At 62.6% G+C, this 25,021-nt stretch overlaps 2 protein-coding genes across 4 annotated transcripts in view; one reads left to right on the forward strand and one right to left on the reverse strand.

The window, feature by feature from the left end:
* ADARB1 (adenosine deaminase RNA specific B1) overlaps nucleotides 1–24,733 on the reverse strand; it is a 132,070-nt gene extending 107,337 nt beyond the window's left edge. For all 3 annotated transcript variants that reach the window (XM_044250798.1, XM_044250796.1, XM_044250799.1), the window contains exon 1: nucleotides 24,626–24,733. The gene's annotated coding sequence lies outside the window, so the exon portion shown is untranslated. The remainder of the gene's footprint in view (nucleotides 1–24,625) is intronic.
* On the forward strand, nucleotides 674–9,579 carry LOC122908636 (proline-rich protein 2-like). The gene is made up of 5 exons (XM_044251666.1): nucleotides 674–942; nucleotides 5,173–5,407; nucleotides 7,298–7,394; nucleotides 8,727–8,808; nucleotides 9,339–9,579. The coding sequence occupies exons 1-5, from the start codon at nucleotides 674–676 to the stop codon at nucleotides 9,577–9,579; spliced, it is 924 nt and encodes a 307-aa protein (XP_044107601.1).
* Nucleotides 24,734–25,021: the final 288 nt, after the last annotated feature.

Genomic DNA, 25,021 nt, shown 5'->3' on the forward strand with positions numbered 1-25,021 from the left:
GGGGCGCTGGAGGCACCGTGCTGGAGCGGGAGGTGGGAGCACCGCGCGGAGGGGGCCGGGCGCTGGAGGAGGTGGGAGCACTGCGCGGAGGGGGCCCGGCGCAGGGGGCACCGCGCGGAGGGGGCCAGGCGCTGGAGGAGGTGGGAGCACCGCGCGGAGGGGGCCGGGCGCAGGGGGCACTGCGCAGAGGGGGCCGGGCGCAGGGGGCACCGCGCGGAGGGGGCCAGGCGCTGGAGGAGGTGGGAGCACCACGCGGAGGGGGCCGGGCGCAGGGGGCACTGCGCAGAGGGGGCCGGGCGCAGGGGGCACCGCGTGGAGGGGGCCAGGCGCTGGAGGAGGTGGGAGCACCGCGCGGAGGGGGCCGGAGCGCTGCGGCCACCGCGCGTAGAGGCCCGGGCGCTGGGGGCACTGCGCGCGGAGGGGCCGGGGCGCTACAGACACCGCGCGGAGGGGAATCGGGCGCTGGGGGTACTGCGCGGTGGTGCGCACTCAGCAGGCTCAGGGTGCGCAGGAGCGCAGGCGCGCGGCGGGATCCCGGGAGCTGACCGTTAACAGCCGCCAGAGGACCAGACCTCACGGGACAGGACCCTGAGAGGACTGCGCCCAGGAGACTTGCCAAGCGGCAGCCACTCCCGCCAGCACTGAAAAGAGGACTCGCCCTGAGCGCTCGGGTATGGCGATCCAGCCCGTGCCCGCGCTGCTGCTGGTGGCCCTGCTCCTGTCTCCGCACAGCCGCATGGAGCCCACAGAAACCGTGCCCACCCTGGCCCTGGCCCCGGCCTCAGCCCCGACCCGGCCCTGGCCCCTGGTCGGTAACTCGTCAGCAGGCCAGCCCCTGTCGGGCTTCGAGGTCAAGGCCGCAGCGCCCGCCCCGCACCCCGTGCCAGGCCCACTCGCCCTGCGGGGCCCGCTCATCCCGCTCGCCCTGTGGCTGGTGCTCGGGTAGGGCACCGGTCCAGCGTGGCCAGCACTGCCCAGCGTGGACACAGAGCTCCAGGGCTCACCGGCCTCCACTCCTTGACTTTGCTACAGAAATGGGTCCAGAAAACAGAGAATCCCACCATGACTGGTTTGCAGCATGTGGATACAATGGTCACACCTCCTGTGACTGCAGGAACAGACGAGGAGGAGCTGGTGGCATCCTACTGGGCTCAAGATGGGGCTTGGGAGCTTGGGGCACCTGCAGCTCTACCGTGAGAATTAAAAGATAGTTTACCTTTACTTTGGTTCATTAAACTTATAAAGTCACAAAATGGGTGGTGTGGCAGGTGTTTCTGTGGATTGTGGGTGACAGGGAGGGGTCAGGCCCGGGGCCTCCGGTGAAGCTGGCAGCTGTCGGGGAGCCGCGCTGCACCGGACACGGGGACGGTGACAAGGGCAGCAGGATGAGAGCGGACCACCCCACGCCCGGCGGTGCCCTCTGCGCCCTTCAGAGCCCACGCAGGACCACTGTCCCCCCTAATTCCTAAGAGGAGCACACCACCTCGCCTCTCCGCACGCTGCTTTACTTCTGCGTGTGCTCAGTGCGTTTCGCCGTTTAAAGGTGACTTCTTGAACACGAGGTCTGGCTTTACACTGCGTTCTCCTGAGTCATAGCCACATTTTTTAATACATATTTTTATCTTTATAAACCCACATTTGAACTCTTTCAATATGTTTAGACCGTACCTACAACAAAGCCTACAGTACTTTCCGGAGGTTAGTCTAATCCAACCATCAGCACACACACACACCCTCCCCAAGTCCCTCAGGAAAGCAGACACGGGGCCTTCAGAACCAAAGACACGCCAGCCTCCGAGCGTCCCAGAAACAGCAGGCTCGGCAGCCCGCAGAGCAGGAGCACGGAGACACGCAGCCGCGTCCTGGAGCGCGCGCTCTGGGAGTGGTTCCGCTTCGATTTCCATGACGGGATCCAGTACTGACTTGCACCAAACACAAATGCAAATCATTTTCTTAAAGGCTGAAGGAGCAATATAAAGAAAAATCCCAATTTAGCAGGTTTTACTCTGTGCATTACAGGATAGCCAATTAGAGCTTTCTTTGACATAATAATGGAAAGGCTGCTCTCCCACAGGAAACTACACTTTCTTGGTCACCACTCCGACCCCTTCTCTCTCGCAGCAGTGCTGAATTAACAACCCCTAATGGAAGACGTGGAAATTCCTATCAGATGATCTGAGGATTCATTCTGAGCCCAGGCATCCGTCCGATTTTACCTCCCCTTCCAGCTCCACCTGCCTGCCGGTAAAAAACTCAGATGCATGTTTTCTTGGGGGAATCTATGTCCCCAGATTGGGGATCGTTTGTGCTCCGCAGGGAAGGTGCCCAGTGTGGCCTGAAACACCAAGAATCACCTGGCGTCTCTGGTCCCAGGGCAGAGGCAGCAGGGCTCAAGGATCAGGGACCCAGCTCCTGACTTCCCGCACACCTGCTGTCCTTGGGGAGCTCGGCCAGGTGCCGGGTCCAGGGCACGCCCCGCCCCCACGATTCACAGGCACGGCCACCTGTGGTTCGCACAAGCATCCCATCCTCACAGTCATGGGGGATATCAGTATCCCCAGTCTGCAGACTGGGACACCAAGGCCCCCAAGGTCAAATAACATGTCAAGGTCACACAGTGAAAGATAGCATTGGGATGGCTGAACCCTAACAGGCTGGTTCCAGAGATCAGGCAAATAAGGACTTCTCTCGACTGCCTCCCAGCTGAAGAGGAGAGGACAGCTCCAGAGATGGGTCAGGACCGTGGCCCAGGTGGCTGCCACCATCTGACGGAGGGAGAGCAACACAGAGAAAGACACGAGGGGGGACAAGCAAGCTCTGCAAGAAGCCGAAGAGGCAAGAGCTGGACAGGCAGACAGAGCCGGCGGGGAGGGGCCTGGGCCTGAGCACCCGGGGGGAGAGCCGGCGGGGGAGGCTGGGGCAGACGGGAGCTGGGTCCAGCCGGCCGCTGGCGGAGTGGGTAGCGGTTTTTACTGAAGCCCGAGGCCCAGTCCCGTGGGGAATGCAGGCGCAGAGGAAGACCAGGATCTCCAGCAGCTGCACCGAGGGCGCGGAGAGCAGGAGGGAAGGATCAGGGTCCAGTCAGGAGGCTTCTACTGGGGGCAAAGGAGAGCGGGTGGGGGGCCTGTGGGCCACTGGGCCAAGGGGGACACGGAGAAGCAGGCATCCTGGGTGGAGGACTAATGGGACAGCAGCACAGAATGTGCCCGGGGACTGGAGGGGACGGCAGGGAAAAGCCGCCAGGTTCCCACAGCAGGGGGCAGCTGGTGCCGCTCGCTGTGAGGAGAAAGGGTAGGAAAGGAAGGCAGGTAAGGGGCGGGTTCCAGATGCTGGAGCCCCTGTGACCCGCAGCCGGGGAGGGAGCTGCGGTGCACGGCCTGGCAGGCCTGGGGCCCAGAGCCCACAGGGCACGGCAGATGGAAAAGCAGAAGCAAGGGGCCCCAGCCCAAGGCCTGCACGTCCACATCAGAGCCGCGGGACCCCCCTGCCCATCCCGCTGCCCTCAAGCTCTGTCCCAAAATGCCCCGCCTTCCAGCCAGTGCATGCGCCAACACCCAGGCGTGCGCCTCAAGTCTCTGCCTGCCCTAATCCTTCCTCCCCGCCCCCGCCCCCACCTGCTCTCCTGCCAGCAGCGCACAGAACCTTCCAAACCAGAGCTCTGACCTCACCCTCGCACCCCCGCACCCTTGCCCAGGGCCACCGCTGGCTCAGCGTCAGACTCGCTGCGGCTGGCCTGCCCGCCCCTCTCCGGCCACATCTGCCCACTGGGCCTCCAGCAAAGCTCCCGAGCTCACCTTAGCTCTTCCGCCCTCAATTAACAAAGAGGCAGCACGGGGACCGGCTCACAGCGGGAAAGACCCTGTGAGGACCCGAAGGGCCCGGCCCCGGTCCTACCTGAGCCGCAGGCACTGCCTCGAGGGACAGTCCGTGCCCTCATCTAATCCCTGCAGGAACCACTGGGGGCAGCTGCACTCGGAGAGGAAGCGGGGTGGGGGCGCTTCGGCTGGGGGGATGGCCCCTCCCAAACCCCAGACTGGCTCCCCCAGGCTCCCCTCCGCTCGCAGGAGCTGTTCTGCATATGCCCTTGGCTGGGGTTGCCACGCAGTCCTCCGTGGACCTCAGACACCACCCCAGGAGGCTGCAAAGAAGCAGCTCTTCCGGAGGAGGGCCTGCCCCTTCCCTGCCTCCTGGGAGGCTGTACGAGTGTGGGGCGGTGGCAGCCATCCCTGGGGCACGCGGCTAGGCGGGAGCCCAGCCCCAGAGGGCACTTCCCCCAGACTTCTTCCACCGACACAGCAAAAGCCATGTTGGGGGCCACAGAGGCCCACATTTGGGTGCTTGGGGAGAACCCGGCTGGACCCTCCCCGCGGAAGGAGGCGTGGCCACTAAGGCAGGGCCCGCAGAGCTGGGCGAGGGCTCCTCCCTCCACTCCGGGGCCGGGGCCAGGGGCAGGGCTGGGCCCACCCACAGCAACCATGTACGCAGGTCACTGCACAGGAGGAGCCTGTCGCAGCCCAGGGCACCCCGCACCTGTCCCCAGCCATTCTCGTCACCAGGTAGGTGCAGTTCAGAGTAAAAGACTAACAGGCCCACTTGGCCACAGACCGCCCCATTCTCCAGTTAGTCCTAGGGCATCGGAGCCCGCATCGACTCCCCACTCACCTGTCTGCGGGTGGGGACTGTCCAAACTGGTCCAGAACTCAAGACGCTGCGAACGGCGCTGAGTACAGAACCTCGCAGCGCCAAAGCCTCTGACGGGTCCTAGGACCCCCGCGGACAGGGCCGTGGGGGCGCGGCCCACTGTCGCTCTTACCACTTCCTCACGGAGCCTGATCTTGTCACGCACAGACGCTGCCCCAGACCCTAGTGACCAGAGGCGGCACGCGGCACTCTCCCAGACTATGAGATGGAGCCCGGGGGCCTCCTGAAATGCCTTCCTGAGACAGACACCGCCCCTTCCTGCTTCCCCTCCTTCCTGCTGGAACATCAGGCTGCCGTCAGAAGTCACCCACAAGCACGAGGACGAAAGAGCAGATGGGAGAGACGCAAGGGCCCAGAAAGCACCTTCCCGGACCCAGACTTGATACTTCTTGGTTCGAGGGGCCCAGGCGCTGAGAGCCAGACCAGCCAGGTTCTGCTCCATGCTGCCAAGTCAACCCGACCCAAACGCAGGCCAAGGACACTGCCTGGGCACAGGGACTACGACCAGGCCCGCTACAGACCTGGACCCACAGCGGTGACCAGCGGTGACCGGCAGCCCCCGGTGCAGGGCACAGGGGGACCACACGCACGCCACCAGCAAGCGGGCCCACGGCACGCGGTCCTCAAGCAGCGCAACGTGGACAAGAACAGCACGGGCGAGGGCAGAGGGAACAGCCCCGCCAAGGACACACCCTGGGAGCCGAAGGCTGGACGGCAGCCGGGCGGCAGTCTAACCCACACCCCCCACAGGAGGCACAACAGACCCATCAGACCCGGGGTGGGGGGTCCCACGGGTGCAGATCCACCAACAGGGAAAATGGAGGGAAACCAGCAAGATGCAAGGCCTGTGGACCTTCTCCTGAGGAAACCTACTCTCCCCGTGGTGAGGGGACGTCACCGGAAGGGGTCCAGCAGGGGTCAGCTGCTGGAACGCGCCCTTGGAAGGATGGGCACAGTGACCCCAGGACAGTGGACTGAATGGGGGCGAGTCTGGGCCAGGAGAGCCAGCGAGGGGAGACAGACACAGACCAGAAGGAGCTGGACAGTGAGCAAGGCGGGGAGAAAGGAACGAGTGAGCACAGGCCCCCGTGGGAGGGACAGGGACAGCGGGGTGTGCGCCGTGCCACGTCCAGAGTGGAGGGCACGGCAAGCAGACTAGGGGGCAGCGGCGCCCAGGACAGGCGGGGGCGGGGGAAGCAGGCAGCTCAGGCAGCTCTGTCAGACACTGCTGAGGGCCTAACAAGACGGGACAGGGGCCGCTGACCTTGCCAAAGACAGGTCGCCAGTGACTCCGAAGAGCCATTTCAGAGGGACAGAGAGGCCAAAAGCCAAGCAAGACAGTCAGGAAGGTCACGAGAGTGGGGACAGGCATCAAGCCGGCATGAACACCAAGGGCCTCCCGTCCCCCACACCGAGGCCCCCCTCAGTCTGTTCTCGGACGACCCCTGTGCGTGGACAGCTTGAGACACACAGGTCCGCACGAGCAGACATGTGCCGGCCTGGCTTGCTCGGGGCCTGTCACAGAGCCCCCACGCGAGGGGCACTCAGAAAACACTGGAGGAGGTGAGAAGAGCCGTGGGACCGGAGAGCCCAGCAGGACGAGGTCCTGGCGGCCCCAGGGCTCACGCGCACACAGGGCGGCAGAGAGCCCGCGGGTGTGGAGCCGGGACCCCGCCGGACACACGGCTCGGTGCGGCCTCTCTGCGCCCGGAGTACGTGTCCCGCCTGGAGCCGCACCGGCAGCCAAACGTGAGAAACACACTTTCAGCAAACCCACAACTCAAAAACATCCTGCGGAATTAACAAAAACTTTCCAAAATTTTACTTCGGGATTTCCTGTGTCAAGGAGACGTCAGACAACAAACTAGCACCGGGTGCGAAACGGGCTCATTTCGAGAAGCTCTGCCCGGAAGGGAGGTCAGGGCCGGAGGCCTGATGGAAGCTCCTGTCGGGGTCCACGAGGCTCGGAGCACGCGCGGACCACGGCCCCTCGGGGAGCTGTAAGAGAAGCGTCCGAATAATTGGATATATTCTTTTTCTCAAAAGAGCCTCCACCTGCAAACACGGCGTCGCCAGAAACCCATCTTACGAACAAACACACTGGACGTTCACACCGAGAAACCGCCGCTCGCGGGTCTGCGACTCCAGCGGGCCGCGGTCACACCCGGCCACGCGCTAACGACATGAGCCAGGAGCGGCGGGGACCAGCCCGGCCCCAGCAGGAGTGAAGCCCAGAAATTAAGCCCGTTGCTGAGCATGATTTTATCGTCCAGCCCCCGCGTGTGAAGGCCGTGCGGGGACGGGAAGCCGAAACCTAAGGTGCTTCTCGGGGCAGATGAGAGATAAGCGGCCGGAGTTACAGCCTGAAGGACGAGAATGATTGGGTTCTGGCCTCTCGCTCAACAGTCCGGAAAGCGGGGCCCTGGGCGGCTCCCTCGGCCGAGGCTGTGACTCGATGTCAGCTCAGATCTCGAGCTCAAGGCCGTGCGTTTGAGCCCCGCGTTGGGCTCCGGCTGGCCGTGTAGCCTACTTAAAAAATAAATTAAATAAGAACATAAAAACGCAGAAGGCCTTGACTGGCAGTGTCCACCTCCAGGACCTCGTGACGCTGCCGGAGATTCCTGGGCTGCAGCAGACGCAGCTACCAGCTTCCGCAGAGGCCGCCGCCAGGCCTCTTCCCAAGAGAAGAACCAGTGAGGGAGGCGGCGGCCAGGCCAGGAGACGGGCAGGTCTTCCCAGACGCCACCGTGGACGCACGGTGAGAGATTGCAACCACGCTGACCCTCGCCACACAGGGCCAGTTCCAGAACCAGAGGAAAAAAGGTGACCGCCCCGGGTCAGAACAGCAGCAGGGAGGCTCGGAGGGCTGCGCACCCACAGAATGCCCGCTTCTCTCTGCTGATGGCCAGGGACACCCGCCAAGGGGAACGTGAGCAGGAAGCCACGGCTGGTGCACCTGGCCTGGAGTGCCCAGCGACAGGCTCCTCCCGCGACCTGGAGCAGCCCAGCACAGCACCCCAGCGCCCCAGCCACGATCACCCCAGGCTCCTCTGTGGCCTGAGCCGTGTGAAGGTGGCCGTATGGCCCCCAGACGTGGCAGGAACCCTTGCTTATCTCAGACGAGAGATACCCGGTCCTCACTGCTCTCTGTGTAAATATGGGGGGCAGCAAGGATGATAGGAGACCCCTCGAAAGATCTCAACAGCCTAGTAACGGATTACTCCGTTGGCTCTGAAAACAAGATAAAGATTTCCTCGGCTTTAGAGAGGGGCGCGAAGGGCACGAAGGGGCGCCTGGGCGGCTCGGGTCATGGTCTCGGGGTCCTGGAATCGAGTCCCACGACGGGCTCCGTGCTCACGGGGCTCTGCTTCTCCCTCTGCCTCCTTCTCCCCCTGCTTGTGCTCTCTCTCACTCTCCCACATAAACAAATAGAATCTTTACTAAAAAAAGAAAGGAAGGGAAAAGGGAAGAAAAGAAATGAAACCTAGACATGGTGCTGGTTCTGACCCTCCAGGACCCAAGATCTACCTTCAAGGAAGAGAAGTAAAAAATACAAAAATGTACAGCGATGAATTATGACTCACATTGTATAGGCTTGTGAGAGGCTCTATTCAAACAATTTTTACAGTAATTATTCAGGTAAAGTTAGATTTAAGCTACCCAAAGCTTCACGGACTTCCTCCACCTCACTCGCTATGTTTTTGCACAATTCCTACTTCGACGATTACTGTAATACTTACAGGAGGAAATGTGACACTATACCGGTGTGTCACTCTGGCTTGTAAATTTACAGATGAGTAAGATGTACCCATTTGTAAAATTCAACATGTATACAACAATGGGAAAATTACTTTTGGTGAGGATTCTTGAATTCTGATTCATCTACAAGGGTTCAACCATCCTACTAAGGCTTAGTCCCCATAATTATTATTTTCAAAGATGGGATTCCAAGGTGCAACTACGCTGGAAAAGAAGGTAATGTTTACTGCCACGGAAGTGCTTCTCTTTGCTGTCCGTCTCTCCAGTGCCCCTTGGCAGCCGGTCACAATACAGCAGAAGACTGCGGGGCGGAGGGCCGGCTGACTCCATCACTGCCAAGAGGCCAAGGTCAGCTGATAAGCAAAGGACGGGCTCTGGAGGTTCCCCATCCCCGACAGACCCCCCGGCTGGCCCGGAGGGGTGTCGTGCAAGACCAGGGTCAGGAAAGGGCGTGTGGCTTTGGCTCTGGCTGTCAGCAGCGCCAGGCAACACCTTCTATACCAACAGGCCCCGCAGGTCTAAGGTTCTTCTCCACAGACAGGATGCTGCGGGCGGGGGGGGGACCTGCCAGGAGCCAAGACCTACCCAGACTGCGCTTTTCACACCGTTTTCCAGTAGCCCCAACCAAGGAATGAGGGAAGTTGATCTCTGGGCTTTTAAATTGTCTGAATAAGTAAAACAGAACTATTTTCTCTTACTAAAATGGGCGAATGCATTCCTGAGGCCCCAGCCTGCATTGAGCCTCCCCACCTGGCCCAGCAGCTCAACTCACTGGGACCCTCTAGATCTGCCCCCCCAGGCAAACCCAGAAGGCTCCCCGGGCGGAAGCCTGGAGAACGGGGGCCTGCACCTGACCTCCTGCACCCACCCGGCCGCAGAGTGGGGAGCAAACGCATGATGCCGTACGGGGCCCGGGGCCGAGCCTGTCCTTCAGAGCCACCGCCTCCCAAAGCGTGGCACCCCCCCCCACCCCCGGGCCCCGGTGCCTCGGGAGGCGGAGACCCTGCTGGGAGCGAGCCGGCCGTGGGCGCCCAGAGGGTCGCAGAAGACGATGCTGGCGATGAGCTCGCCCTTGGCTCCAACCCGAGTGTCACTTCACTGAGTCAGTTCCCGTCATGACCCCTGAAAAAAACCAACCTTTCCTAACGTAAAACCAGCAGATCCGACTCCACCGTCTTCTCCTCTCGAGAACGTAGTAAAAGCAGAGATAATTACAGAAGGCGTAAAAGTGGACATCAAGGCATACTGAAGCAGGGAATTTTGAATTAAGCAGTGGGAGAAACTAGATTAACTGAAGGTCGATCTAACACCAGGGGCAAAGACAAGCGGCCGTCTGAGTCGGGGACACAGCAAGGCCGGGTGAACTGAAGAACAGGCGGCTTCATAGTGTTCGGAACCTGCGCTAGGTGACTCTGCTCCCTACTACACCGCTGGCCTCCCAAGCGCTTGACGCACGAAGTAGGTGCTCAAGAAAGACCAGTCATGATCGCAGGAAAAGAGCTTGTTTGTACAAGGGAGGGTGAAGAGCTGCCCGAGTTCAAGCCGAGATGCCCCTCGGGCCACAGGACGCTCCTACTGTGGACCCTCCCTCGTCTCTCCAACAAGGGCAGTTGCTACAGAGGCAGTGATGGCGGCCAGACGCTCGGGTTCCCGACAGACGTCGCCAGGAGCCCTGCACCTCGCTAGCTATCAGTGAGGAGACCGCGCTGGCTCTGAGGGGAGATGCGCTGCGCGTGCACAGAGTGGCCAACAAGGAGGAGCAAGGACAGCGGGGACCAAGACCAGAGCAGCGGCTCCCCCAGGGAGGCAGCAGGGCTGACCTGGACGGGCAAGGACCAGAGGAAGGTCCCGGGCTGCCCGCCAGCTCCTGCCGGCTCAGGGGAGAGGACTTTCTGGAATGGCCCAGCGGACGGCTCATTGGTAGCTTGAAAATACGCCGCAGAAATCGGCAAATGCTACACATCAGGGCCCTTCGCAACCCCGTCCCTCCAAACACAGCAGCCGTTAAGGAGTTGCCCGCACAGAGCTACACACCGTATGGGCTGTGAACTGTGCTGCACAGAAGTCAAATGCTGGGGGCGGGGGGCGTGGTTAGGGGAGGGGTCAGGGCTTGTTTTGAAAAAGGAAAAGGTGCTGAGATACATAGCAAAGTGAACTTCCAGTGTGTTGAAAGTAAAGAAGGAAAAAACGTAGAACATCAGGAAATCTATTAATAAAATTACCGTATTAACAGATGGGAGAGGGACAGACCCTACAACCGTCCCGACAGACGCAGGAGAAGCTCACGAGATTCCACCGCTGGTCTCCCAAGAGCCTCTCAGCACGCAGGCAGGGAGCCACTGCCTCGCTGGACAGCCGGTCCGTCCCGCGCCCGGGCGCGGAGTCAGAGCAAGGGGGGGCCTCCGACCACGGCCACCGTGCGCGCAGCGTGTGCGGGCTGGGACCAGACGCCCAGCCAGCCGACGAGGGCAAGGACGAAGACGCGCAGGAAACAGCATTATCTGCACGATTTGACCCTCTCCCCAGAAGACACGGGACGCAATGACACGTGGGCGGGCGAGCCCGAGGGCCTTTCTGCGCAGCAGGAACAGTGGTCGAAAGTGCTCCGAACGGCCCCGGCCGGCGGTTCTCGTGCCCCAGCACAGGGCAGACCGCTAGGTGATGGACGGGCCGCCGGCCCGCGACGGGAGAAGTACCGGCTCTCTCTCCAAGCTGCACAGGAGCGAGTTCCACACAGGTAATAAGCTAAGTGTGGGGCACGGACTATAAAACTGGCAGAGACAATGAAAGAGGAAAGAAGACCCCTAAGGTAGGAAAATGTTCTCAGACAGGACTGAAAACCCAAGTCATAAAGGAAAACCCCATAGAGTTTAATACGTCAACCTTTAAAATCTCGCTTTGGGAAAAGAAAAGTAGTAAAACCACAAGACCAAGGACAACCTAGCAGAACACCCACAGCCATGTGAGAGGTCCCCGGGAGGGGCCTCAGGCCTCCCCGTCAGCCAGGGCTGCGGCTGCCTCCCCGGCAATCCCAAGGCCCCCGCCCCACAGCTCCAGAACGCTGCAGCGGGGAGCGAGGGCCCAGAACGCCCAGGAAGGAGGCGGGAGGGGATTTCTCAGCCGACCCGACGCTGAATGGGGACGGCAGCGGGGACCCCGCCCCACCCTGCGCTCCGCAGGTCCTGTCACACTCCGTTGCGGGCTTTCCTCTTCGGCTTCCTACTTGAAAGGACCGACTTAGAGGAAAGTCACAGTCGGGAGCTCCCCCGTATCCTCCGCCCCCCTCCCCTACGTCTGCATCCTACGGCATCGCTGATAAATCACAGAATTAGGAAATCGACTCCAGCACGAGCTGTACGCGCAGCCCCCAGTTTTCCTCCTGAGAGCCCTCTCGGGGCCAGGACCCCATCCAGAAGCCACGCCACGTTCTGCCCTCGGTCCCCTCCAGAAGCTCGTCCCTGGCCTCCTGGGCGCTCAAGGAGCACAGGTCAGGTGTCGAACCGGGCGGGTCTGCTGCCTCCCGGCGACAGCCCCGTGACTGTGACTGTGCGTCTGGGGCAGGAACACCAGAGACAGGATGCGCCGCGCGCCATCTGGGGAGGTGGAGGCCCTGGGTCTGATCACAGGGCGCGGTAACTTGCGTCGCCCGGGGAAGGCGGCGTCTGCTGCTTTCTCCACTCTAGAGTTACCGTTTTTCCCTTTTTAATGAATAAGTAACTCGGGGAAGAGATACTTCGAGTCGAGGCCGGTATCCTGTTTCTCCTCAAACTGGCCCGCGAGGCGGAGCCCCCGCGCCGAGTGGCTGGTGTGACCCCTGCCTCGCCAGACGCCGCACCGGTCGGCTCGTCGGCCAGAGAGCGGCCCTCGGCCCCGTGCGCTTCCTTCTTTATGCCACCGCGGTTCCGCCCGGCGTGGAGCGGCGGCCGTCATCCCAGCCGGGGGCTACAAGCTGATGCTACCACCGCGTATTTCCTCACGCGGCTGGACTCAGTGGGGTCCTCTGTGCCCCTTCCGGGCGGCCCCTGCTCCCCCCGACATGCCCCACCCTTTCTGAGCGCGTCCTTCCTCTGCACACCAGCCGCGGCCCCGTCAGGGAACCCCGTGGCTCTCCGGACAGGGTGAAGGAGAAGGATGCTTGGGCGTGCTCGCGTGCTGGCCTTGCCGGGCACAGAGCTAGCACACACGCAGTCACGTGTATCTCTGCGTCTCTGCACCCACCTACCCCTGTGTGCACGAGTTAGACACCGTGGGTTTACACAGTGACCCGGTGGCAGCCCAGACGCACCGGGCCCTTGAGCCTTCCTCCGGGCCCCGCACACTTGCTATCAGTCTGTCCCGTGCACTCACACTGCCGACCTGACCCTTGCAAGGAACAAAGGCACCGCTGGACTCCAGCCGCACAGAATCGAGCCGGATGTGGCCTTCCGAGACCCGGCTAACCCGCGTCCTCCCGGCCCGTCTTCCGTGGCCACACCATCGTTCGTCCTACGGCAAGGCGTGCTTGTGTGTGGAGTCCGCGTTCGGCCCCCCACACCCTGGCGGGTTTCCTTACCTCATTTCAGGGCCTGCGGTTCCGAGACTCAGGCTGCCCTGAGGTGTCCTGGGGCCCCACACGTGCAGCTGAGTCTAGCCCCTCCCCACCCCCCACCACGGCACCACCTTCAGCTCAGCCTTATCCTGCCCACGTCCCTCTGGCAGGAAGGTGCGGCCACGCGGGCGTCTTCTTAGCGGAAGGCATGTACTAGCCACTGGCGCTGTGGCCCACGCGCCTTCTGAGTGTTGTGGACATCACCCCGAGTCAGCTCGCAGAGACGTCCTCCACACGGCCTCTCGGGACGGTCAGCACCCTCGCATCTCCCTACAGCCGGGGGAGCACCTCGAGCTAGACTCCTAGGAGTGGCACTGCTGGGTCAAGCCACGCGGCACACGGGGCTCCGTAGGCCGAATGGCGGCTCGGACACGCCAGCCGGGCGTCGCTGACCTCCTCCCCGACGACGGAGAAAGAGCGGATCAAAGGCCGGGAAAGAGCTCAGCTGCGGCCCCAGCCGCACGCCGCACACCGGGCCGCCGCCACAAGGAAGCCGGCCGCCATGCTCGCATCACCTCCGTCTGGCCGGGAGCAGAAACGCTCACACTACGCAAGAAGCTCGATGCCCCTCCCAGGGACCCAAAGAGCCGCCTCAAGTCTGAGCAGCGGTTTTAGCGGCGTGACCGTAAGGAGACGCTTTCGGCCTACACGCCGCGCGAGGCCACGGCCGCAGGAGCACAGCGCGGCGCGGGTCGGCGTCGGGAAGGGCGTCCCTCACGAACGCGCCCACTGCCCGCCCCAGCCGGGAACAGGCCTGCCGCACCCTGCGGGGGTACTCGCCGGCAGCTACCGGAACCAACCGGGTCCGGTCCCCAGCACGGCGAACCCCAAACCCTGTGGCACGACGGGAGCGGACACGGGAGAGGCCCCACGGCCTGACTCACGCAGGTCTGTAGACGCAGGAAGGTCAGTGGCACTCACACGTGGTTACCACGAGCACCGGAACGTTCTGGGGGCGACGCAGGTGTAACGGCTGCACGGCTCAGGCCTCTGCGAGAATCACGGCAGCCGCGGAGCACAGCACACCCTCCTCACGGCAGCTCTGCCCGCTCGGAGCCGGCCCGCAGTCGGATCACGCCAGCCCCCGGCCGCACGCCTGCCCGCGGCCATCGGGAGACTCGGGCGGGAGCTCACCCGTCGCGCACAGCCCTGCCCTCTCCCGCCGCCTGCACCCATGGCGGGCTCCATCCACGGGGGACGTCCGCCTCAGAGTCTGGGTTCCCTGACGGAAGACACCTCCCTCTCCTACAGCAAGGCCTTCCGGAGAGACCCCCGAGTCCATCAAGCACCCCTCTCCTACCCTGCCCTGCAAAGAGAGGGCTGATCCACGTGGGGAGCTTTAGGGGGGCCGGGCAGGACAGGGGCACTGCACACGGGCTGTCGGCTCTCCGCCCCCCCACATCCCTGCGTCGCACCCCGCTGGTTTGGTCCATACCTGCTGTTTCCATGGAAACACCAATCCCCTTTTCGTCGGAGGAAGGAAACTCAAGGAGAGAGAGCTTCAGAGTAAAATGACCAACTACGTCACTCGCTCACGTGCTGGTGGGGGAAGCCCTCTGCTCCGTGACACAGAAAGCCCGAGAGCAGGAGTGAGGAGAGGTCATGTAACCCCAACGCCCCCGTGACGCCTCCCCGCGGCCGGATCGCAGCACACAGTGCCGCGACTGAGGTCCCCGTCTCAGCACATCCAACAGCTGCCGGAACCCGACAGGACTGATCCTCCACGGGGCTTCGGGGACGGTCCAATCCAGGCTAAACTCTGGGACCCACATGATTGCGGCTCTCGGGTCCCGTGACTGGGTCCTGGGAAGGCCGCCCTGGGTTCGGACTCCGGGCTCAACTCCCAAACCAGCTTGCCCCGCAGGCCGAGCCTCCCCCCGAGAACTCCGTGACAGGAGGGCCTTGAAGCATTTCGGGAACTTCCGAATGAGAGTAAAGTCCTACCATAGTAACAACAACAACGCAGTCTGGGAAGCCACCCAGCGAGAACGCCGCGGGGACGACGGCGCGCACGGTCGGTCGGAGCGGGAGCATGGGACTGGCTCCGGAGCCATCCCTCTGTCGCTTGGGTCGATCGCTGCGGAAAGGCGCTCCGGACCACGAAGCCGGCACTTGCACGGATGATCTCCCCCGTCGCCGTTTCGGGGACACGGTCCCTCCTCTCACCACCGCTCTGTGGGCTGCGGCCCGAGCACAGAGCCCCCGCAGCTATGGGGACGGGCCCCAGGCCGAAAGTCCGGGCAGCACCGCCCCATGTCCGCGCCCACACGCCCCTTCTGTACGTGGGGACACCCCCTGCTGCCTCACGCAGCCAAGCTCGGGGACAGGCACAGAGCCCGGCCTCCACAGATAGGAACCCATGAAGGAGGTGCCCAGCAGAACCCCGAAAGAGAAGACAAGGACACGGAGAAGCCCCCGCGTGGGGTTAGGACGGCGTGTGGGCCGCGGGAAACCCGGTGCCGTGACCGACTCAGCCTCGTCAGATGGCGGGAAGCCACCTTACGTGCCCGAACGAGTTCCTCTTCTCGAGAAAACCAACTCACCCCACGTGCTTAGTGCTGGAAGAGGCAGGGAACCGGGGCGTCCTGCCAACGGCCGAAAGCAGGAGGGAAGCGGGGTCCACGCGCGCGGCCCGCACACGGAGCCGCGGCCTCGGGTGCACCCGCCGAGCTCAGCGCCCCACAGCCAGACTGTGCGAAGCTCCCGGAGGCGGCTGGCTCACTCCTTCCCCGCAGCCAGCTCTGCCGAGCTGCAGACCCTCCCACCTGAGACACAGTCCTCGCTCGATGCCCGGCCACCAACACCGACTCCGCCCCCGAGACTGAGGAGCTAACGAGAGGGGCCGTCTGGAGTCCCCTGGAGCCGGGACCCAGGCGGACCCCCAGCTCCCTTCCCGCGCCCCACCCCCTTTCGCAGGCTGCCTGGCCCAGAGGGAGGCGGCAGGACGCTCCGTGCCACGTGCGAGGCTCTGGTGGGTCTCAGCTGCCAGGAAGGGACGCGACGCTGCCTGCTTTGACAGGGACCACACACAGGTGCCAGGACGACAGCTGACTGAATGACCCTGGAGGCCCTGGAGGCCCTGGGAGTTTATTACTTCACTCCGCGTGCGGCCGTCTTCCGGAAATGGAACAAAGCTTGGAAATCGCCCCCGGACCGGCCCTGTTCCACACCCGAGGACCGTGCAGCAGGATGCTGAAGGGAAGCCCCGAGTTCGGAGGCAGCCTCCTAAGTCCCTGCACGCCCTCTTGCCTCCTCCTCTGCGCTGCGTCCTCCTCCGGGCACTCAGCGGCCACCTTCCCTCCGGGTTGGCGACCCTCGAAGCCCCCACCGTTGAACCGGTGTGTTTTCCGAAAGCTCGCTTTCTCACTTGTGTCCCAGGCAGTGGGAACCCCTGCCCTTCCAGCTGTTTCGATTTAAGAGAACGCGTCCCAGCTGTGCGTCACCCTAAGGGGTTCCAACGGCAGCGGCGGCGGGACACAGCCGCTCTCGAGGGCTGACAGGACTCCCTGTGTTCAACAGACTAAACTACGATATTGTACTTCAGGGTTTCAGAACAACTTCGAATGTTTTGTAAATGTTTCACTCTACAAAGAAAAGCACACAAATCTGGAGATAACACAGACATACGGGGCATAAATAGATGCCTGATTCACCAAGTGCGGCAGGAGCAGGGGAGGGGCGCGGCGGGGAGGGAGACCACGGAGCCTCCATGCGCTCTGCCCACTTACTACCTGCAGAGTAAGAAAACCCCAGTCCTTCGTTCCAGACACAGGTGCGTGCCCACTCTCTGCCGAGCCGTTCTGAGCCCCGAGGGCAGAGACGGGCAAGAGCCCTGACCCCGTGAGACTAATGCTTGCTCGGTCGGACGGCAGCCTGATGGGAGGGAGGGGTACGGGGAGGAAGATAAACGGAGGGACAGCAGGACACACGGTGGCTGGCTGGGGGCGGGGGTAGGGGAGCAAGCCCAGGAGGTGGCTGGGGGTGAGGCCCCAGGGCTGGAGGGGGAAGGGGAGAGGGAGACGGGGCTGGGAGGACTCTGAGGTGGGGGAGTGGCGGGGCTTGGGTGGGCAGTGCTGGATCCAGCCCCACACTTCAGGTTCTGATCAGGAGGCTGGTCAGGAACAGGCAGCAGGAGACCCAGGGCAGGAGGCTACGGAGGCTTCAGTCTGGGGGGAGGGGGGACGATGACCCACGTCAGGGAGACCCCTCTGAGCCGCGTGGGCTGTGGCCGGCTTCCCTGGCTCCACCGCGCCCGACGCACCGTGACAGCTTACAGAATGCGAGCTGAAGGTCACCCCGCTCTGCCGGACCCTGCCCGTCCTCTTACGTCTGGTCCCCAGCTGAGAAACAGGCGCGACGCGCTCGGGAGGGACAAGTGAGCCCACTACAAGCACTCTTCGTTCTGCGGGTTCTGCCACATGCAGCTGGTTTGGGGAGGGGCAGAGGGAGAGACCCTCTCCAGCAGACCCCGGCTGAGCACAGAGCCCGAGGTGGAGCTGGATCCCTCCGCACGCAGCCCGGCACTCGGCACCCCAGCCTCAAACTCCGCATGCACAGCTCACCTCCAGGCACTGCCATCAGTGACGGGACAAAGGCTGCAGTCCACCCCACCCCCCCAGCGGCTCCAACAAGCAGGGTTCCTGCAGGCTGTGCCTTCCACTGGGAATGTCCTTGTCCCCGCTCTGTGTAGGAAGAGCTGGTCTCCGCTGGGCATCAGCGTGGCACCCCTCTGGAGAGAGGCCTGACCTGCCCAGCTGCCGCCCTCTGACGCAGAGCGTCTGCCCTAGTGCCTGGCTTAGCCTCCCCGCTGGAATGATGGCCTGAGGAGGCAGAGGGCTTCTCCTTGAGAGTGCGTCCTTCCACGATGACTCACACAGAACCTGTCCCTGTGGGAAGGAGTGCCCAGAGCGGCATGAACAGTCTTCCCGAGGCACAGAGCGCGGGCACACGCAGGGAGCCGGTGAAGGCTTCCTCACCCCCGAGCCCACGGCAGGACTCCTGCGAACGCGCCAGCCCACCGCGGACAGCACAGGCCCGCGCGCAAGGAGGAGGCCCTTCGCCCGAGCCGGCAGAAGGCTGCTGCCCCGGGGACAACCAGCTTCACTGGGCCGAAGCGACCCTGTCCTCCCCCGGGAGGGGTGGCCGTCCAGATGCAAAGCTCCCCCCTTCTAGATAGCCAGAGACAAAGCAGCGCAAGGCAGGAGGCACCGCGCACTCGTCCTCAGGAGCAGGACCCGACCCGGTGAGGAAAGGCGCCGGCGTCTGGTGAAGTTCATGACACTTCCTGAGCCAAGGCAGGGAATGACTCTGGTAAAGTGAAAGGCCGTTCCCACGTGTGTCTTTCCATAAGGAGGCCCCAAGGCATGCTTGACGCCAGGAGCTAATAAGAAACTGGGGCCTACGTTGGAGAGCACGAGCCCCGAGTTCCTGGGACCGAGACAAGAGTCTGTTTGTTTTATCCTTTCAAAAGGGCAGCAGGTCTTCCAGAAGTATCGCGAAGCGAGTGCAGGTCCCCGTGCGCAGGGGTCCTGCTGCTCCAGCCTCCCGCCCACCTTCTCAAGGACATGGCCCCTGCAGCGACCCTCTTCCCGACGTCATACAAAGCTACCCCCCAACTGGGTCACTCCTGTGAACCCATAAACACACCATCATCATCTCCATCTGAAGAACGAAATCACGTGACTCCCTGGAGCCCAGGACCCTTCCAGCTACAGGCCCACACGCTGCCGGCTTTTAACCAGACTCCCCCGGAGAACGGTGCCCTTGACCACTCCAAGGCCCACTGCCTCAGCCCTGGCTCCCAGGCCCCCAGGCCCTGCCGGCTTCCGCCTTCAACAGACCCCTTTACAGCAGGTGTGGCCAGACCCTCCTCCTCCCGAGGCTCCACCCTGTCTATACCCACAACGGCCAAAAGGCTCCCAAATTTACATACTTGGCCCCAACTGCGTCTTGAGCCCAGGCTTGAATTTCCACTTGTATCCAAACATCTCCACGCGGATGACTAATCACAGAAGTAACAAGCAAACCTCGTTAGCACTGTCGGAGGCACTGTTTTAGGCACCACGTTGGCGCAGTGTACTGACCCAGCAACCGGAGGATAAAGGTTGCCACCGCCCTGCCTAACGTACAGATCAGAAAACCCAAGCAGAGAAAGACCCGACAGCTTGCTCGAGATCACACGTCCGAGCCGCGGCGACGCAGAGGTCTCCACCGCAGCGTGCTCAAGGCCCAGCCCGTGGGCGCGCCTGCGGAGGAACGGCCTCGGCCAGGCTCTGCGGCGCCCACGGCCCGCCCCCAGCGCCTGCTCACCCCGCACACACTCACGTTCCCCAGCCCCCCATCTCCTCCCCAGCGCCAGCCAACCGCTCGGGCCGGCAACCCGGGGACCGGTCTGCGATGCTCTGATCCTAACGGGCCTGCCCACCAGCCCACCACACGTGCCAGCCGGCCGGCTCTCACACGCGCATCTCCCCACACAGGAACACTCTGAAATCGGACATGCCGGGCACGGGTGGTGTCTCACAGTGACAGGAGACAGGACGACACGGCCCGTCAACAGGCCGGTCAACAAAGACCGGAAACCTGCCCTTAACAGCCGCCAGGAAGATCAAGACAGCACCCACACGGTCCGAGCGAGCATCCGGGGCTTGGAAGACCCCCAGATGGCAGGGCAAGGTCGTACAGAGAGCGGGCACAGGGAACAACAGAGGGGCAGCTCGGAGCACATCGATGCTCAAAGGCTTCCTGGGAAGAATTGGATTTTTAACAGAAAGACATTTTGTAATTACATTCCACTTGTGTTTTCTTTTCTTTTTTTTTTTTTTAAAGGCACAAGGATATGATTTTAAGACTGTGCTTCAAGTCCAGGAGCACTGAGTGAGTGGACGTGAGGCAGAAGAGGTCTGAGGTCACCCCGTGTGACCGGCAGCATGTCCCCTGCCAACAGTACAGGGCCCTCGGACAGCAGGCTGGGTCTCATGTCACCCTCTGGCCCATAGGGATCTTGGCACGTGCCCCTTTGGAGCCCCCCGCCTGCAGCCGTGGGGGTGGGAAGAGCCCCCGTGTCGGGGCCTCCGGGCAGTCCTGGCATCGCTCCTTCCACGTGCCCTCGCTGGACGGGAAGACACAGGACACGGCCCACCTTTTGGACTCTCCTGAGATTTAAGTCCGTAGATGGAAGGGGATCCAGAAGCCTGGCTTGTCCTGAGTCCCTGACACACACGAGCAGTGGCTGTCCAAAGGCTGCATCCTGACGTTCCCTCATCCAAGACTCCCCAGGGCACCTGGGGGGGGGGCTGCCCTCGGAGGGCTTCCCACCACACCGCAGTTCCAATCTGATTTCCTCACAGCAGCCGCAGCCCTCGGCCTCCCTCCCTGTCGCGGGCCTCCCTGAGCAGCGCGGACAAGGGAGCTCCTGCGGAGTCCACCCTGCCTGCCTGGGGGCACCCAGCTCCCTCGTACTCCGGGCCACCCCGCCCCCCGCCGGCGTTCTTGTATTTTCACTTCCTGGCACAGTAAGACTTCAGCTGGCAATTACTGTCCTCTCCCCCCATTAGGCGAATCCTATGAGGGCAGGAACTACCCTTACTGGCTCACACCCCGTCTCCAGCTCCTGGAACAGTAGCGATGCTGGCGACCCCTGGGACAAACAAGCCGCCCACACTTCCCGTGAAAATCCCAGGTCCCTCCAGGCCGTCGCAGCCTCCACATCCCAGCTCGCTTCGATCCATCACAAAGATGCCGGATGGAAAACCAAAGTCTGTTCTCTCGGTGCGGTCCCAGGACACCTGGCACACACGCGTGGAGGACAGCGACGGGCAGCAGGAACCGGGCCCAGTTGCACAACAGCAGTCTGGGCCCCGCGGCCCGCGAGCCCCGCAGGAAGGCCGCGTGAAGACCTCTTTCCGCCTCTGCATCTTCCCTGGCCACGTTCCAAATAAAACATGGAAAGTCACTCAAGCAATAAAGACATTTAATTGCTTCAACATACAATTTTTAGTTTATTTTTATTTTTTTAATTAACTTTTTGGTTAACATATAACATATTATTTGTTTTAGGGATACAGGTCTGTGTATTTTTACTTTGTTTTAAGTAAGCTCTACACTCAACGTGAACTCAAACTCATGACCCCAAAATCAAGAGTCACAGCTCCACTGACTGAGCCGGCAAGGCACCCCTAATGTACAATTTTTAAATGAAATTCTCACTATTTATCTTTTCTATCACACATTATGAATATATTTTTACTGGGTTGTTTTTTAACACCACCATTTCCATCACACCAAATTATAAATTTGGAAATTCACATTTTAGAAAATTAACACAAAAAAACATCAAGTTCTTAAATAAAATTGGGAACTCTCTAAGCTTTTCAGTTTCCCACTAAGATTGACAACTTTTCTTAAATTTTTTAAAGGCTGGTATATGTAATTTCACCTATTAATCTCCAAAGTACACTTTCCAGCCACCCCCTATTTAAACAGCAGTCCTTGTTCTAAGTCTTTACGCAGCGCGTCACAGCATTCCAGGGAATAAAAGCCCGTTCTGAACTGGACTTTAGGACGAAGGGATTGTGGGGACTGGTAAAAGCCGGTCGGTTTGGCTTGCACCCACGTATGAAACTCTTCGCAGGCTGCAGCAAACACTAACAACTGCATTAAAGCACAGTACCAGCTGCCTGTACTTCGACCATGGCCTGGAGCTACACAATCTAAGCAGGGTAGAGGGGACGGAGCGGAACGAGCCTGAACTCTTTGTACCTTCTGAACGCACCGGTACACGTTTCCGTCTAGACCTGGGAACTTTCACGCTGTCCATCTTCAAGCTCCATGACCCAAGTCACGCCTCTTACTTTCTCTAATGAAATGCTATGAAGCGACTACTGGAACCGCCGGCGTCTGAACTTTCTTGAACTCTCTCTGTTCAGCACTAACCCCCAGCCCTGGACAGGGAGGGCCCAGCCCACAGCACGCCGTGGAAGTACCTGTCAACGGAATTCAGTTTGCTTTATTCATTCACCAGAGAAATGCAAGTTTAAAGAATTTTTGCATTCCAAAAACCTGGAAGCAGCTGAAACGCTTTCACAACGCGTCAGTTCACAACGGGGAGCATGTGCCTAGGAGCTGAGCATCATGTGCGGACGAGGACGGTACCCGCCGAGCCTCCTCCCCTTGCCTCTCCGCACCGACTCCTGAGCACACCGCACCTCGCCGTCCATGTGTCATCCGTCTCCGAGCTGGACCAGTGTTCTTTTCACCACTGCCCCCTGCAGAAAGGCCTCCTTTTTTCCCTTCCAACTAGAGCTTCCAATTTTGCTGGAGACGTAGCTGAGTCTGTTCGGTCTCGGAAGCCTTGGCCATGGAACAGGGCATGACTCACAGACAGAGGCACTCTTCTCAAAGCCCCTGCGAATCCCTGCCACCCCGACCGGCAGGGTCTGCACACCCAGCTCAGCAGGTCCTGCCCAGCCCGAGTGGCGGCTGTGCTTTGGGAGCCGACCTGCCCACTGGAAGGGCCATGAGGGCACGGACAGCTAATTCTCCTCTCCTAGCGAAGCGGTACCAGCCTGCCTTCTCCCTTTCTCCTCTAGGAAACCCTGGGCAGGCAGAGGATAGTCTCTGCCCCAAAGAAAGGACAGTCATTAAAAGACGTTTCCCAGGATCTGCTCTTAAGACAACCCACTGTTGTAGAAAACGCAGCTGTGGAGGCACCTTTCAAAGCAATAAAAATAGGTAAATAAAGAGGAAACAAAGGATTAAATTGATATTCCTATTCCCAAAGCTCACTGATCCATCTATTACCTTAATTAGGGCACTAAGATTAAGGAAGCAAGTTTGGTTATCAGGCTGTTTTCCTCGCACTTGCAGAGTGGAATCCTAACCATTTGGGCTCCTTAGTAAGGAAACAAAATGTCCTTATCAGAAGTAACTAGCAAAACCTGGTGCCTAAAAATATTAACTGCGAAACACAGGCGGGGGTCCGGGACTCTGACAAATCCCCGGCCGGAGCACGTTTCCCCGTCTGTAAATCCGGACTCCAACACTTGCAGCGTCCACAGCTCAATGTGACACCCTCCCTCCGACCCATCCTCGAGCCGGTAATTTTCCTACTGCAGATGTGAGCGCGTCAGAATTCACCTCGGGCCCCCAATCGCCCCAGATTGTTCGGGACGGCTCCAGTCGCCCGCCGGCAGGGGAACATCCCCGCCCCGGGCCGCGTGCGGCGCAGAGCATCCCACGCGGACACCGCGCCCTCGGGAGGGGGAGGGGACGCGGGGCGGTCAGGGGTGCAGCCCGATCCTGGGGGGCGTAGCCTCCCCTTCTCGCGGCACAGCCGCATCCCAAGAGCGCAGTCTCCCCTCCCGGCAGCGCAGCGCCTCCCGCGCGGACACGGTGCCCTCCAGAAGGGGACGCCGGCCGTCCGGGCGCAGCCATCCCTCCCTGGGGCGGAGAGCGGCGGCGGAGCAGACGCGGCCCGCCTGGGGAGGAGAAGGGTCTGTCCTGGCGCAGTCTCCCATTCCCTAGGGCTCATCTCCATTCCGGGGTGCAGCGTCCCCTTTATCCCGGGGCTCAGCCTCATCCCGGGCATAGTGTCCCCTCCGCTGGGGCACAGCCTCATCCCGGGGCGCAGCTTCCCGTCCCAGGGGCGCAGTCTCCCTTTCGTCCCGGGACGCAGCCCTACTCTCCCGGCGGCGCAGCCTCTCCTCCCTGGGGGCAGACTCCCCTTCATTCTAAGCGCCGTCTACCTACCCCCCAAACACACACCAGTGCAGCTTCATTCCAGGGCGCCGCACCCTCCACAAGGAGCATATCTTCAGCACGGGGCGCAGTCCACCCCCCGCCCCCCTCCCCGGCGCAGCTCCATCCCGGGGCGCAGTCACCACCCCCCCCCCCGCGCAGCTCCATCCCGGGGCGCAGTCACCCCCCCCCCCCCGGCGCAGCTCCATCCCGGGGCGCAGTCACCACCCACCCCCCCGGCGCAGCTCCATCCCGGGGCGCAGTCACCCCCCCGCGCAGCTCCATCCCGGGGCGCAGTCACCCCCCCCCCGGCGCAGCTCCATCCCGGGGCGCAGTCACCCCCCCCCCCCGGCGCAGCTCCATCCCGGGGCGCAGTCACCTCCCCACCCCCCCGGCGCAGCTCCATCCCGGGGCGCAGTCACCCCCCCCCCGGCGCAGCTCCATCCCGGGGCGCAGTCACCCCCCCCCCGGCGCAGCTCCATCCCGGGGCGCAGTCACCCCCCCCCCGGCGCAGCTCCATCCCGGGGCGCAGCCTCCCTCACCCACGGCGCAGAGCATCCCGCGCAGACGCGGCGCCCCGGGGAGGAGACGCGGGGCCGTCCCGGGCGCAGCCTCCCCTCCCCGGGCGTCCCGCACGCGGCCGGGCAGCCCCCGGGACACGGCCGCGGGGCAGCCCCTCCGGACCCCCTTCCGGGGCCGAGCAGCGCGGGGGTCCCGCTCGCGGCGCACGCCCGCCCGGCCTCCCCACCTGCCCCGCGGCGCTTACATAAACGCGCCCCCGCGGCGGTGCCGGGCCCCGGGGTCCGACCCCCGCCCTCGCCTCCCCTCGCCTCGCCTCACCTCAGCCGCGGGCCGCCCCGCTCCGCTCCGCACGGCGCGCCCGGGCTCCGACCGCGAGGCCGCCGGGGCTCCCCTCGGCCGCCGGGGCTGCGGCGCGCTGGCCGTGGCCTGGCGCGGCCCCGAGCGCGGCCCCGAGCGCGGCCCGACCCCGCCGCCTCCGCCGCCGCCGCCGCCGCCGCCGCCTCAGCCTCTGCCTCAGCCTCCGCCCTCCGCCCTCGGCCCTCCGCGCCGGCTCCGCCTCCCCGCCGCCCCCGCCGCCGGCCGCGCGCACGCCGGGGGGAGGGGGCGCCGCGACGCAAGGGCGTGCGCGCGCCCCTCTCCGCGCGGTCCGGGGCTGCGGGAGCGCGCACCTCGGCGGGGCCCGGCTGCGCGGTGCGCGTGCCCAGAGCAGGTGGG

This window comes from Neovison vison, chromosome 6, assembly GCF_020171115.1.
Source record: "Neovison vison isolate M4711 chromosome 6, ASM_NN_V1, whole genome shotgun sequence".
Taxonomy (NCBI): Eukaryota; Metazoa; Chordata; class Mammalia; order Carnivora; family Mustelidae; genus Neogale; species Neogale vison.

Coding starts and splice junctions, on each gene's coding strand:
- LOC122908636 (XM_044251666.1), top strand. CDS start 674: ATGGCGATCCAGCCCGTGCCCGCGCTGCTGCTGGTGGCCCTGCTCCTG. Junction 943..5,172: donor GCCCTGTGGCTGGTGCTCGG/GTAGGGCACCGG, acceptor ACCCAAACGCAG/GCCAAGGACACTGCCTGGGC. Junction 5,408..7,297: donor ACACACCCTGGGAGCCGAAG/GCTGGACGGCAG, acceptor GTCCACCTCCAG/GACCTCGTGACGCTGCCGGA.